At 47.4% G+C, this 12,500-nt stretch overlaps 1 protein-coding gene across 1 annotated transcript in view; it reads right to left on the bottom strand.

Moving 5' to 3' along the window:
• Nucleotides 1-12,500, bottom strand: part of tmtopsb (teleost multiple tissue opsin b) — a 32,957-nt gene that overhangs the window by 17,151 nt on the left and 3,306 nt on the right. Inside the window, exon 2 of the mRNA XM_062521943.1 lies at nucleotides 10,601-10,929. Coding sequence (XP_062377927.1) covers nucleotides 10,601-10,929 — 329 coding nt within the window. The remainder of the gene's footprint in view (nucleotides 1-10,600; nucleotides 10,930-12,500) is intronic.

Consider the following 12,500-nt stretch of genomic DNA (forward strand, 5'->3'; position numbering starts at 1 on the left):
CAAGGAGAGGAGAGGATGAAGAAGAGCAGTTGGACGAAAAGAGAGAAGAGAGATCCCAGTACATTTCCAGGCTGTTATCTCGGGCCTCCACCAGCTCCTGGGCCGACCTACTTACAACAGCAGAGGGAGGAAACCAAGGGAACACGGACACTGACGATCTTAATCTTGATTTATTCCGAGCGAGGACACAATGCATCTCCGCCCCTTTGCTGAGCGAGTCGGGGGGAATCTGTCATCTCGCAGCCCCCCGTGACAGGTGGGGTGCCGCGGCTTGGCAGCGCGGCTACTTAAGGAGATCCCACGTGAGCCTGCTTCGTTTTCCCACACCTCCCCAAAGTCCAACGGCTACGGCTAATCTAGAGAGAAGCGCCACACAATCTCACTCCCTCTGGCTCTTTCTCTCTCTCTCCCTCCCTCCCTAGAACAGTATCAAGTACACACCCTGTTTCAAACTTCTGGTGGTGGTGGGGGTGGGGGTGGTAGTGTACAGTAGGAGGTGCTTGGCACACACACACACACACACACACACACACACACACACACACACGCACACATACACACACATTTTTAAGGGTACTCAGTCTTTGGGTTCATTAGGTATTACACGCTGGGCTGCAGCAACAAATGAGCTTGGTACAGCTCTGTCATCTCCGCCCTGTTCCAAATGAGCTCAGAATTGGGTAGCCTGTGTGCGACTCTCTGTGTGTGTGTGTGTGTGTGTGTGTGTGTGTGTGTGTGTGTGTGTGCGCGCGTGTGTGCGCGTGCGTGCATGTGTGTGTGTGTGTGTGTGTGTGTGTGTGTGTGTGTGTGTGTGTGTGTGTGTGTGCGTGCGTGTGTGTGTGTGCGTGCGTGTGTGCGGGTGTGTGTGTGTGTGTGTGTGTGTGTGTGTGTGTGTGCGTGCCAAGCATTGGGTAGCCTGTGTGTGACTCCGTGTGTGTGTGTGTGCGTGCACGTGTGCGTGTGTGTGTGCGTGCGTGTGTGCGTGTGTGTGTGTGTGTGTGTGTCTGCAGGCCGTTGTGGAGAGGAGGGTTTGTTGGGTGTGTAGGGGTATCTCACTGCCTGAGCATCTCATATAAAGATCACATCCCATTTCCCTTCCCACGTCTCTGATCTCATTTACAGGCAATCATTAAATTCACTTTATCAACATTACAGTTATGAATGCTGGATGCCCATAACAATCGATTGTTACTGTGTGCTTATCCAGACTTTAGGGCCATATAATTGAAGGAATCAAAAAGACAATGAGGATTACAAATATTTGATCTATGACACCATAAAAGCAAATCACTAAATCAGAATTACAGAAAGACACAAATGTTTTCTTTGATGTTACAGCTCTGCCACTTTCTTTGAAGCCACTTTGTTTCACTAAAAAGACGGAAAAAGGCAATTTCAAAAGAGACAATATTTCTTCGAGTTTTTCCCCCCTTTTGCCATCTCAAAGAATTCGTCACTGAGCCCGTCCTTGTTGGACAGCTGTAGACGGAGAGCGTGACAAATGAGGGACTTTTCTGGGTGATTCTCGCGGTTCCACTTGCTCTGCCGTGCACTTCACGCTCGAGCAGGACTCTCTCTCTCTCTCTCTCTCCACTATATTATAAGACAAAGACGGAGTCTGTCCTGCGCTTGAGAGAATGGATCCCCTCACTCAGGACTCGAATCATCTCATCCTGATGGAGCCATTCATCATTCTGGCCGATTTCGGGGGACAGCCCTGCTCGCTGGTCTCTCTCTCTCTCTCTCTCTCTCTCTCTCTCTCTCTCTCTCTCTCTCTCTCTCTCTCTCTCCGGGCAGAAAAGCACCAGCAAGGCCGCGGTCACAAACGTGGAACAACGAGGAGGAGAGGGGCTTCTCGGCTCCCAAAAGAACACAGTTACACTCTGCTGAGGAGGACTCTGCCTCCCTAAGAGCCCACGGGGTTGTTTTGGTTCTAATGGGACAGTCAGCTCAGCCGGGCAGCGCAGGACATAAAATACAGCTTCATTATACGTACACAAAATCGTTTTGATGCCCCCCAGAAAAATCGTAAAACGCATAATTGAAAATCGCCTGCAGGATTTAAGGGCCACGAGCATGAATAACAACATACAGACTCATCAGGGAGCCGAAGCCTTGACATCGGAGAGAGGTGAGGACAAGGGGGAAAACGTGAGGAGGACGGCTCGTGGCAGAGTCTCCGGAGGGAGATTTGTATCCTCCACACACCTCGAGGGCGCAATCAGATAGCGGAGTCTCCCGCACTCCCGTCATCCAAACAGAATTACAACCAGTGCACACATGAATATGGATGAGAGGGCCATTCATTAGGCCGAGGGGATCCATATCTGCTGGGGCTGGCGTGGGCACGGGCACGGGCACGGGCAGGAGGAGCTGCCGTTGCTTGGCTGCACGGAGAACTCTCAGGTTGCACCCTCCGCCTCTGTGGCGCACTGTGTACTGTACGTGACATCGCAGGCACAAGGGTCACAGTGAGATTTGAGTATCTGGCTGTAAACAAATACTTACTCACCACGATGGTAACCAAACTAGTTTAGTAGGAATACTGACATGAGTGTGTGTTTGTGTGTGTGTGTGTGTGTGTGTGTGTGTGTGTTTGTGTGTGTTTTGCTTGTACTTTGTTTACCACAAAGGCGGCTTTAGGTTTCTCCACACCTTGACACCCAAGACGGAGTCAAGGAACATAATCTCTCTCCATTCATGCCCTCCCCGCATCAGAGAGCAGAAACAAAGGTCCCCCTGCTGCAGCCACTAATTACGCCCACGGCACCAGTCCCATGGCGACTCCGCTGGAGCCCCATGCAGGTGCGTTGCCACTACCCGACTGCCCCCTGTCGTGACAGGCCGTGAGCTTTGTGTCGCAACGGGGGCATAAAAAAGGCAAAGTGAGCATCATCCAGGCTGCATACAGTATGCCCCTCCCTGTATCACCTAACCTCCCAGGCCGCCCCCAAGGAGAAGAGGAAGCAGTCCAGCAACGCTCCCTTCTCCCTGCCACAAGAAGCTCCAGGAGTTTGTGACTTTCGCTGTCGGCGGGCATTAGTCCGCTGGCGGGTGATTTCGTGTCTTTCGGGGCCTTTGGTGGGCGCGGTGATTTATCAAGGTTGAGGTGGCAAGGCTTCAAAGCCTGCTTTGGGTTCAATTCAACTTTACTATCATAACAAAAAAGGGTTAAAGCGAGGAAGAGCTCAGGAAGATCAACGTCCAGTCCCCCTAGCCGACAGTGAGTGAGGCCTGTCTCTCCACATCCATGAGGGGAGCTGAGCCCACAGCCTCTGACACAGACAGCCATATCAGGCTGACGGTCGGCGTTATTAGCTCTTCAACTTCTCACGGCGAAAACACAGGAGAATCGGACTGTGAGCTACACCCACACCCAGCTTATTGATGACAGGCCTTCAAGATAAAAACTGCACTTTTGTGCGTGATCCATCAAAACTCCACCGTCTACCGCCTGTAATGCTCTGAGGGAATGGAATGCTGTCACGATGAAAGGATTTGGCATATAACACTCAGCATTTGAAACACGGAAATGACAACTCATGGGAGGGATCTGTGTGTGTGTGTGTGTTTCTGTAAAGATTAAGCTGGGTGGGGACACATTTGTCCAGTGATGGGCAAGCTACTTAGAAAATGTAGTGAGCTAAGCTACCAGCTACTCTGTATTAAATGAAGCTTAGCTACACAAAAGCTACCTAAAGACAAAAGGTAGCAAGCTAAGTTACATACATTTCACAAAAGTAGCTTACTACATCAGAAGCTACTTTGTAATTTACAAAACAATGAACATAAACCAATAAAGTGAACCAGCTTCATGACATGTCAGTGATATGGCAATGACCCAGTCATAATTCAGCATATAAGATACAGTAACTTAATTATCTTGGTGTACACATGTGGGCTATAACATATGTTCAGTTCAAAAACTAACCAAAATCAATTTGAGAAAAACAGGCTCCATGTAGTGAAAGGAAGGTAGGGCCTATACTGAGCGAGTGTGCATATGTGGTCCAAATTAGATTTGCCCATTTCTTAAGTTTGCAGGATAAACTTAAAGCTACATTTTTAGGGTTACTCAAGCTCTTAACTCTATATTCTAAGTATTTCATTGTTGGGTGGGTTTTCACCTCTATAAGCTTCACCTCTTGATTATCCCAGTTTCATTCCACTTGGCTGAAATGTTGGTGCTACGTTTAAAAGTACAATTGGGCCTACCCATTCAGTTTATTTTTACCACAAGCTATATTAAACTTGAGCTCCACAAATGCTCTGGAAAATGTAGCTTCTGTAAAAGCTACAGCACTACATGGTCAAAAAAACAGCTAAGCTACTGAAAAGCTATCTGCTTCAGAAAATAGCTACGCTACCACCAAGCTACTGAGAAATGTAGCTAAGCTAGTAGCTTCGCAACAAGTAGTGAAGCTACTGCCCATCACTGCATTTGTCTACCCACTATATGAAAGATTCACTAGACCCTTGCTAGTTCCCGGGGCCTTGAAAGAGCCGTGTGCGTGCGCTGAAAGAATTTCCAGTCACCTGAAATGGCCAGTAAATTGCCAGTAAATTGCTGGGCCTGCTGCTGTGACACTCTTTGTCTCTCTGGAAGCCAGTGATTACAGGGGATTGCAGTTTTAAAAGAAAGCTAATTAGACTGCCTCACATAAAACACCCCGATACAACAACACCGAGCTAGCAGGCCTAGATTGGACAACCCCTTTGAAAGCTTATGCGCTCATCCCCGTTGACTCCAATGTTTGAGGCAAACAAGACCTACAATTTCCTCTCTGAATCTCCGAGCAGCATCAGCAATTCAACATTTAAATGGGCTCATTCACTTGATGTTGTCAGCCCATGAAACGCAATGGTGAAAATTCCACGCTTTGGATAAAAAAAAGAAAAAAGAAAAAAAAGAAATGTGAGGATCCAAATGTGAGATGTGTCAAGAACTTGACAGATAGAGACAGCAGTTGAGAAAATATCTCCATTTGCTCTTTATGTACACCGGCTCTAGCCCCAACAGACTCTCTCCACTCCTCTCTGGTCCGTTCTCACCTCTCTCTCTCTCTCTCTCCCTCCCGTGACAGCACTGTCACTTAAGAGCCTTGACTCTGTTCTTTTTCCACCCATCTGTCCGGTCGCGTCTCACTGGAATACTCTATTTCAAGCTCAGTTTGACATCACACAATAGGACAGGTAGTGTCTTTATAAAGGAGGATAGATGTCCGGGAAATAGCCAGACCCCAGCTGTGTGGCATTTCAGATGGATTTGACAACTGAGAGCAAAGACAGGGGACCTGTTGTGCAGTCTGATCCGGTGTGTGTGTGTGTGTGTGTGTGTGTGTGCGTGTGTGTGTGTCTTGGTTTTGCATGCGTGTACTTCTGCTCGGTGTGAATATGGCTGTAAATTTATGACTTTTTATGTTTCTATAACATATGTGTATGCACTCGCACGCTTCTGCATGCAGGTGTTCCGGGACCCGTTACCCAATAATTTATATCCCAGTTTGACAGAAGTTCCAACCGTGCGTCTTTTCCAGATCCACCGGCTTCAGGATGCGCCTGTCCCAGACGGAGGGCCTTTTAGGGGATAACGGAACTCCGAGGGGAGGCTGGGAAAACCGGTAAAAAGGGAATATTGCTTTCTTAACTCACAACGTTACAGATGAACAGACACGAGGTGGTCAGTAAAGTCCCTTGGGCAGCGGAAATGGAACTGCAACAAATGTGCTCTAGCCCACTGACTGACAGGAGATCTGCACCTCAAAGGCCCCGAGGAGAGTCGGCCGTCCCTCGACTGTTCCCAGCATCAGAATGGGTGGATTGCTGCCATTCCATGACATGCACCCCACTGATAATTATCAACAGAATATGTGCGGCGAAAACCATTATGCTCTCGACTCCAATAATTACAGAATTACAGCTTGACAGCTTTGGGAAAGATTTGCGACAGCACGCTAAGAGAGGCTGGCGTGCCTCTCCCTTGGACTCCTTTGAATTAAGGAATGTTAAAGGATTGAGGAATGAGTGAACACTTCGATTGCAGTTGTTTGTGAAATGTTATCATTCTGCATGGATCTTGACGAGGGTTGGAAGAGGGGATTTCAATGGCGCTGTCACATATGTGATTTAGGATTTTGTCTATTTCAGAACAAAGAAATGAGCACTTATGAAATTTGGTTCTCTGAAGCACTTGCTAAAAAAAAGAGAATGGTACTCTTAGACACTCGATACAGCACTTCAGTCTAAAGAGAGAGATCTGTCTGTGAAACCCACCACGGGCTCAGTGAACGTGAGCATTAACTCATTATTCAGGAGTGGGTAAAAATTGTAGCCCACTCTCAGTTTAAGAACAAAATACATCGAAAGGCGTAAGACTACTGAAAAAGTTCAATCTACTCCAACAAAATGAAAGTGCTCTACCGTCGTCGGAAAACGGATGGTGCTGGCTTAAGTGGCAATTCTTTGAACTGGGGAACGGAGAGACTTCGCATCTGCCTCTATCCGTGTGCACGTCGCGCGCGCCGTGTCCGTGTACGGCTTGCTCCTCTGCGGGAGTCCATCACTGCATATTTCCATCCTCCGCTCCCTACTCTCTCTGATCAGTTCACCAGGTAACTCTCACAGCTTGACACGAGAGGCTGCCAACACCACCTCCGTGCCCCCCCCCCCACCCCCCCCTCCCCTTTTCCCATGTCCTGAGTGTAGCGCTTTTTACATCGTGACCTTTTAACGAAGCACAGCATCAGCTCTTTGGGTGTTAATTCCGCTCTCCTGTCACCCTGGAGGCACCCATCAGTGTTTCCTCCAGAGTCCCAGGCCTGTCACGCCTAAGCTGCCTCCTCCAGAAGCAGGTGAGCCGGCCGAGCCCGGTCAAGCAGCAGGGCGTCCTCCGGTGCCACGGCAGCTCCCTCTCTGGGGCCCCTCGGAGGTTAAGTGCTCTTGCTTTAAAAGTATAAACCGATGTCCCGTACACAGCATACTGATACTGAACATGCGCTGCCTCTTTAAATGGCTTTCTGCATCCTTGCACTTTCAAGGTCCAGAGCAGTTTTTTTTTTGTTCCTCGCACATCCTATCCCTCTTTCCCCCCCCTCTCATCCTCCCCTCTCTTCCTCCCTCTCTCTCTCTCTCTCTGTCCTGTCAGATTGGTACAAAGTGTATGCAACACTGGGCCAAGTTCTGTGTATTCAAACACTGCTGACTCCTCAGAGAGAGAGAGAGAGAGAGAGAGAGAGAGAGAGAGAGGGAGAAAGAGGAGGCTGGGGAATTAGTCCACTCTCCATGGTGCATTTGGGTGGCATTGCCGCAACGCCTCCCGGTTGCCACTTTCATCTATTTAAAAAATCCCGCAAACAACCACAATTAACTGTAAATCAAAGCATTTGCTGCGCTCACACTTCCACGTTCAAAGGGACCCGGGATGAAGTCGGCCTGGTTACTGGGTCACCCGATTAGCAGTGTGCACCAGCTGCTCGATCTCATTGTGTATGTATCTACAGATGACCTTCTGGCCAAAATGAGATTCACAGGGACTTCCAGTGTGCCGCATAATAGCTGCCATTCAAGTCTCCTGGAGAAAAAGGACCTTGAATGCATTTTAATGCCCTGCCGTTCCTTTCACCGACTCCGGGCCGGCTGACGTTATCGGCTGAAGGTAATGGTCATGCATTTGGCAGTGGCGTACATTTGTTCACACGTTTTTTTTGGGGGGGAGAGGAAACGGCATATCTGCCTAGAGCAGATGTACGCTCTTCACCAGAGTGGACCTCCAGCTCTATCTGCCTTTCTGCAGGCGCACCTGTAGCATTTGGGTCTGACCCGGCCATGTTTTGTTTTCTTGCAGCGGGTGGAAAGCAAAATCGGAGTTTCCGCCTTTGGTGCTGCTCATCTCCGCTGATGGTATTCAGGGCAAGAGAATGCTGCTTTTCGCACTGTTCAACAGACTGAACGACTACTGCAAAGCAAATGTCATTGTTTCTACATCATTTCTATTCATTGGGGGTTGTTATTAATGGCACAGTGCTATGCACAAAAGGCACGGATGGCAGGAGAACCCCTAGTTTCCATACATACAGTAAAAGTGAGAGTAAAAGTAGCACATGGGGCAGAAATGGCCTGGGTAATGTGGAATGGACATGTGAGAGTCTGGTGATGACCTTATTTTAGAGATTCTGCCAACGCAATGATATCGATAATCGAGGAAATTCTGACAAATGTAATGTGCAACAGACAAACTGCATCAATTCCTCAAGTAGAACATGCTATTGTGATGAAACCCCTATTCTGTCATTGAAAACAATACATACAATAATCATTACTACATTCTCATAGGAATAATTATATTGAGTATGAGGAACAAACACAAGAACAAAATGATCCACACCATATTGATCTCCCAAACATTTTGTTCTTTTGGTGGAATCACGAAACTGAAAAATGACTGACTGCATCCACTTTAGAACTACTGCTGGTCAAATTTCTGACTTGAGCATTATATAACAGGAAAACTTCAGCGCACAGCAAACTCATTTACATGGAACATTTTGTTACCATGACACTCCAACTCATTTTGCCAACACTCTCAGCCTAACATTTCAGCCTGCATACAAATTATGAAATACTTTTTGCACTGTCAGAAATATTTTCCTATGAGCAACGTTCTCTCTAGCCAAAGTAAACAGACTCTTTTTGTCTCTGCAAGTGTAATTTCCTCAATGTGACAATTATCAACGGTCCCACAGCATTTGCTTAAGCTATCTTTCATGTGGTGTTTGCTCAAATAAAACGACTCTTAGTCAAGTCTGCGAGTTTGCCGTAAGAGGCAGTAACGGATTTCATAATCTCTATGAGGGGGAGGAGTTTAATACACGTCTCTCCATAGGGAACAAAACACAAGAAATAAACAAACAAGCAAACAGCTTACAGATGCGGGTGTTGTTTGCCTATCCACTCTCTAATAACTCAAGTACTCGAGGAGGTTAAAATGAGAACATTCACTTCCCAGGGATACCGCTCTTAATGAAGGCGATCCTCTGCCATACAAAATATGTTTACAAATAATTAGTATTCAAACATTTTAGCACCTCAGTGTCTCATTATCATTGAGCTGAGGGTGCCATAACTCTTGCCCCTCAGACACTTGTAAAAAGTTGGGGTCGAACAGTTTTCCCATCCAGTATGGTAGTGCAGGGCAGGGAGCTGACTTGTAGGGCAGTTGATAAATCATCTGACCGCTAGAGTCATTTAGAGAAGCTTAAGGGACTACACAAGCATATTAAACGTATTCCCTTGGGAGTGCACAATGGAGCCTTGTTATAATAGTACAGTGTACTGTACTGTACACTGCCGCGACAACAACAACAGCAGCACATTTATAAAAGGCTGAGACAGCAAGAAAATGCTTAAGTTCGCCTACACTTCCTTATAGATTATGTGCAAATGTGCTATTGATACATGGGCTGTTTGGCTGAAGCCTATCATCGCATTAGGTCTCAGTTCCATTATTACATTCATATCTCTGAGCCATTTCTAAACATTCTAAACAGACCTCTGTAAATGCTTTTATACAGGACACCACATTCATATGTAAGCACAAACACACACACGTGCACAAACACGCACACGCACATACACATACGCACACGCACACACATACACACACTCACAGCCACTCTACAGGTCACTCTAGAATCCCTTGCACATCATAAATAAATGCATACACACACACACATGCCCACACAAACACAGTGGTATCATGCACACACCCTCTCAGCTTTCACTTACAGTAGCTCTGTGATTTCTTCAGCAGCATACTTAGGAGCAGTTTATATTTAATGCTACATTACATTAAGTGACTATAAATTACTGCAGAGAGCACACCTAATGCCAATTAAAATAATGTGACGCCTGCAGTACAGTAGCCTACATGGTCATAATTTGATTGGCACCCTCTCAGCCTTAGTGGGTGTCCCTGTCAAATATGCTGTTCTGTCTGTGGGCCGGAGGGGGATTAGAACTAGCTTTGGGTTTTATTTATTGTTACAAGTGGGCTGCCAGAATCCACTGTAAATACAAAAAAATCACCATAATAGACTGGTTATAAAGCTCTCCAGCTACTGCCTGTATAAGCAATGAGTAATAATTAATGAATCTAACTACTTGCAGCGTTAGTGACATTACGCCCTCCATTTTGAAATGATATGTCTGCTCATTACTAATAATGATGGATACGTTTGCAATCTGAACTTCCACAGAGCTCTCCCTTTAGAGGGACAATACAATTAAAACACTGCATTCACACACGCACGCCACTCGCACGCGCACACACATGTACATGTTCACACATACGCGCACACACAAGTACACACACACACACACGTGCACATGCACACACACACACACACACACACACACACACACACACACACACACACACAAGCACGGACACACACAGATGCACATGCACGTACACACACACACACACACACACACATACTGTACACATGTAAATATATATGTATGCATATATAACACACATATTCACATTATACACATAGTCATATTCACGCAGAAGTGTAGTGTAGTGTCTTTGGGAACCTACCTGTGTGATGGCCTGCAGGAGCTTACCATAGCTGTAGACTATGACCGCGAACGGGAGGATGAGACAGAAGAAGAACAGACACATGATGTAGGACACGTTGTTGGCCGTCTTGGCCGCCCAGTTGACGGAGCAGGTGGTGCCGGGCCCCTCGGGGCCGTAGCGGCTCCAGCCCAGCAGCGGCGGCACCGACCACGCCAGCGAGTAGCCCCAGGCGAAGGCGATGCCCGCCGCCACCTTCCGGTAGTTGGTGGCGTCGGCCTGGGTGGCGCCCATCATGGTGCAGTAGCGCTCGTAGGAGAGCACAGCCAGCGAGATGAGGGACACGATGCCTGTGGGGGGGTTGGGGGGGGGGGGGTCAGAGAGAAGGGAGATGAGATATGATGAGCAGAATGAAATATATTAAACCACTTTAACGCGCTGAGAGTGTGTGTTGTGTGGGAAGGAGAGGGCGAATGGAAAGAACATGAGAGCTCTCCAACTGCATTGACCTAATGTCATCCATGGCCTGTGTGTGTGTGTGTGTGTGTGTGTGTGTGTGTGTGTGTGTGAGTGTGTGTGTGCTAGAGAGAGTGATTGAGTGAGTGAGTGAGTGAGTATGTAGTGTAGGTGAAACAGAGAGAGGGAGCGCAACAGAGACAGACACAGGGCTAAAGAGAGCGAGGGAATAAAGTAAAGAGAGAGCGAGAGAGAGAGAGAGAGAGAGAGAGAGACTTTTATCAATGCAATCAAAGTTACACAAGCTGACAGTGATCTTTCCCCAGTAATACAGCAAGAGGAAAGACAAACACAGCGTGATCTCCAGGAGAGCGGCAGGCCGGGATTATGAACTCATAACACGGCCCGCCAGGCATGGAGGATCTCAAGAAACATGTGATGGGAATAGATTGGGGGGGGGGGGGGGGGGGGGTGTTAGCATGTGCAGCTATCCACTCCACCCATACTGTCAATCACACCATCAGCACCTGAGCCCAGTTGAGCTCCCACTGAGAACATCACAGCGTTGCTGTTGTAACCTAACCCATGCTGGATGAACTGACGGACAACCGGCGTAGCAACAACAAGGCACCAATTGCTCTGCAAACAAATTAAATGCTAGTTTTCATTTAGCGATTATCGAATGCCTTCAGCTCAGATACAAATGAATGAATCCATCCGAGTGGGTTTTTCTATATTGCACAGTATTTTCTGGTACAGTAGGTCTCTCCTAAGTGAAATGTTTTTTTTTTCCCCTAAGCTACGGCTGAAAACACCTAATTTACAGTGGGGTTTTGAGAAATGGTGCAATTACAATGGCAGAAACGGACTCTGATTGAACACCACGCTCCCACGAGCCCGAGCCCGAGCCGGCTTCGTCTCATAATCAGGCTTGAATACCGGCCGCACTCGTATTCTTTAATAATGACACTAATAAATCCCAAATAGGATGAAAGTGCCTCTTCCTCTGTGCGTAATAAATGTGTGTGAGTGTGTGGGTGTGAGTGTGTGTGTGTGTGTGTGTGTGTATGTGTGTGAGCGTCAGTGAGTGTGTGTGTATGTGTGTGTGTGTGTGTGTGTGTGTGTGTGTGTGTGTGTGTGTGTGTGTGTGTGTGTGTGTGTGTGTGAGGCAGAAATTAAATTTGAAAGCACCTCCTCAGTGGTATAAAGCATGCCTAAGGTATGCTGAGGAGTGAAGCTGAGAAATCACTGCTGGCGATGATAATTTGGACTACAAGTGGGTTACGGGGAGAGAATGAACTGCTCCTGCTGCTGCCCCAGATTAGTCGCTAAAGCCGTATTTGTTTTGTCGCTGGAAGCCCATCCCCATACTGAGCTCAGTCTAGAGGCATATCAACCAGCACACATGGCCATATTGAATGCACAAACTGCACACACCCTGTGGGAAGTCATACATGCACACGTG

This window comes from Sardina pilchardus, chromosome 19 (assembly GCF_963854185.1).
Source record: "Sardina pilchardus chromosome 19, fSarPil1.1, whole genome shotgun sequence".
In the NCBI taxonomy this organism is placed as follows: Eukaryota; Metazoa; Chordata; class Actinopteri; order Clupeiformes; family Clupeidae; genus Sardina; species Sardina pilchardus.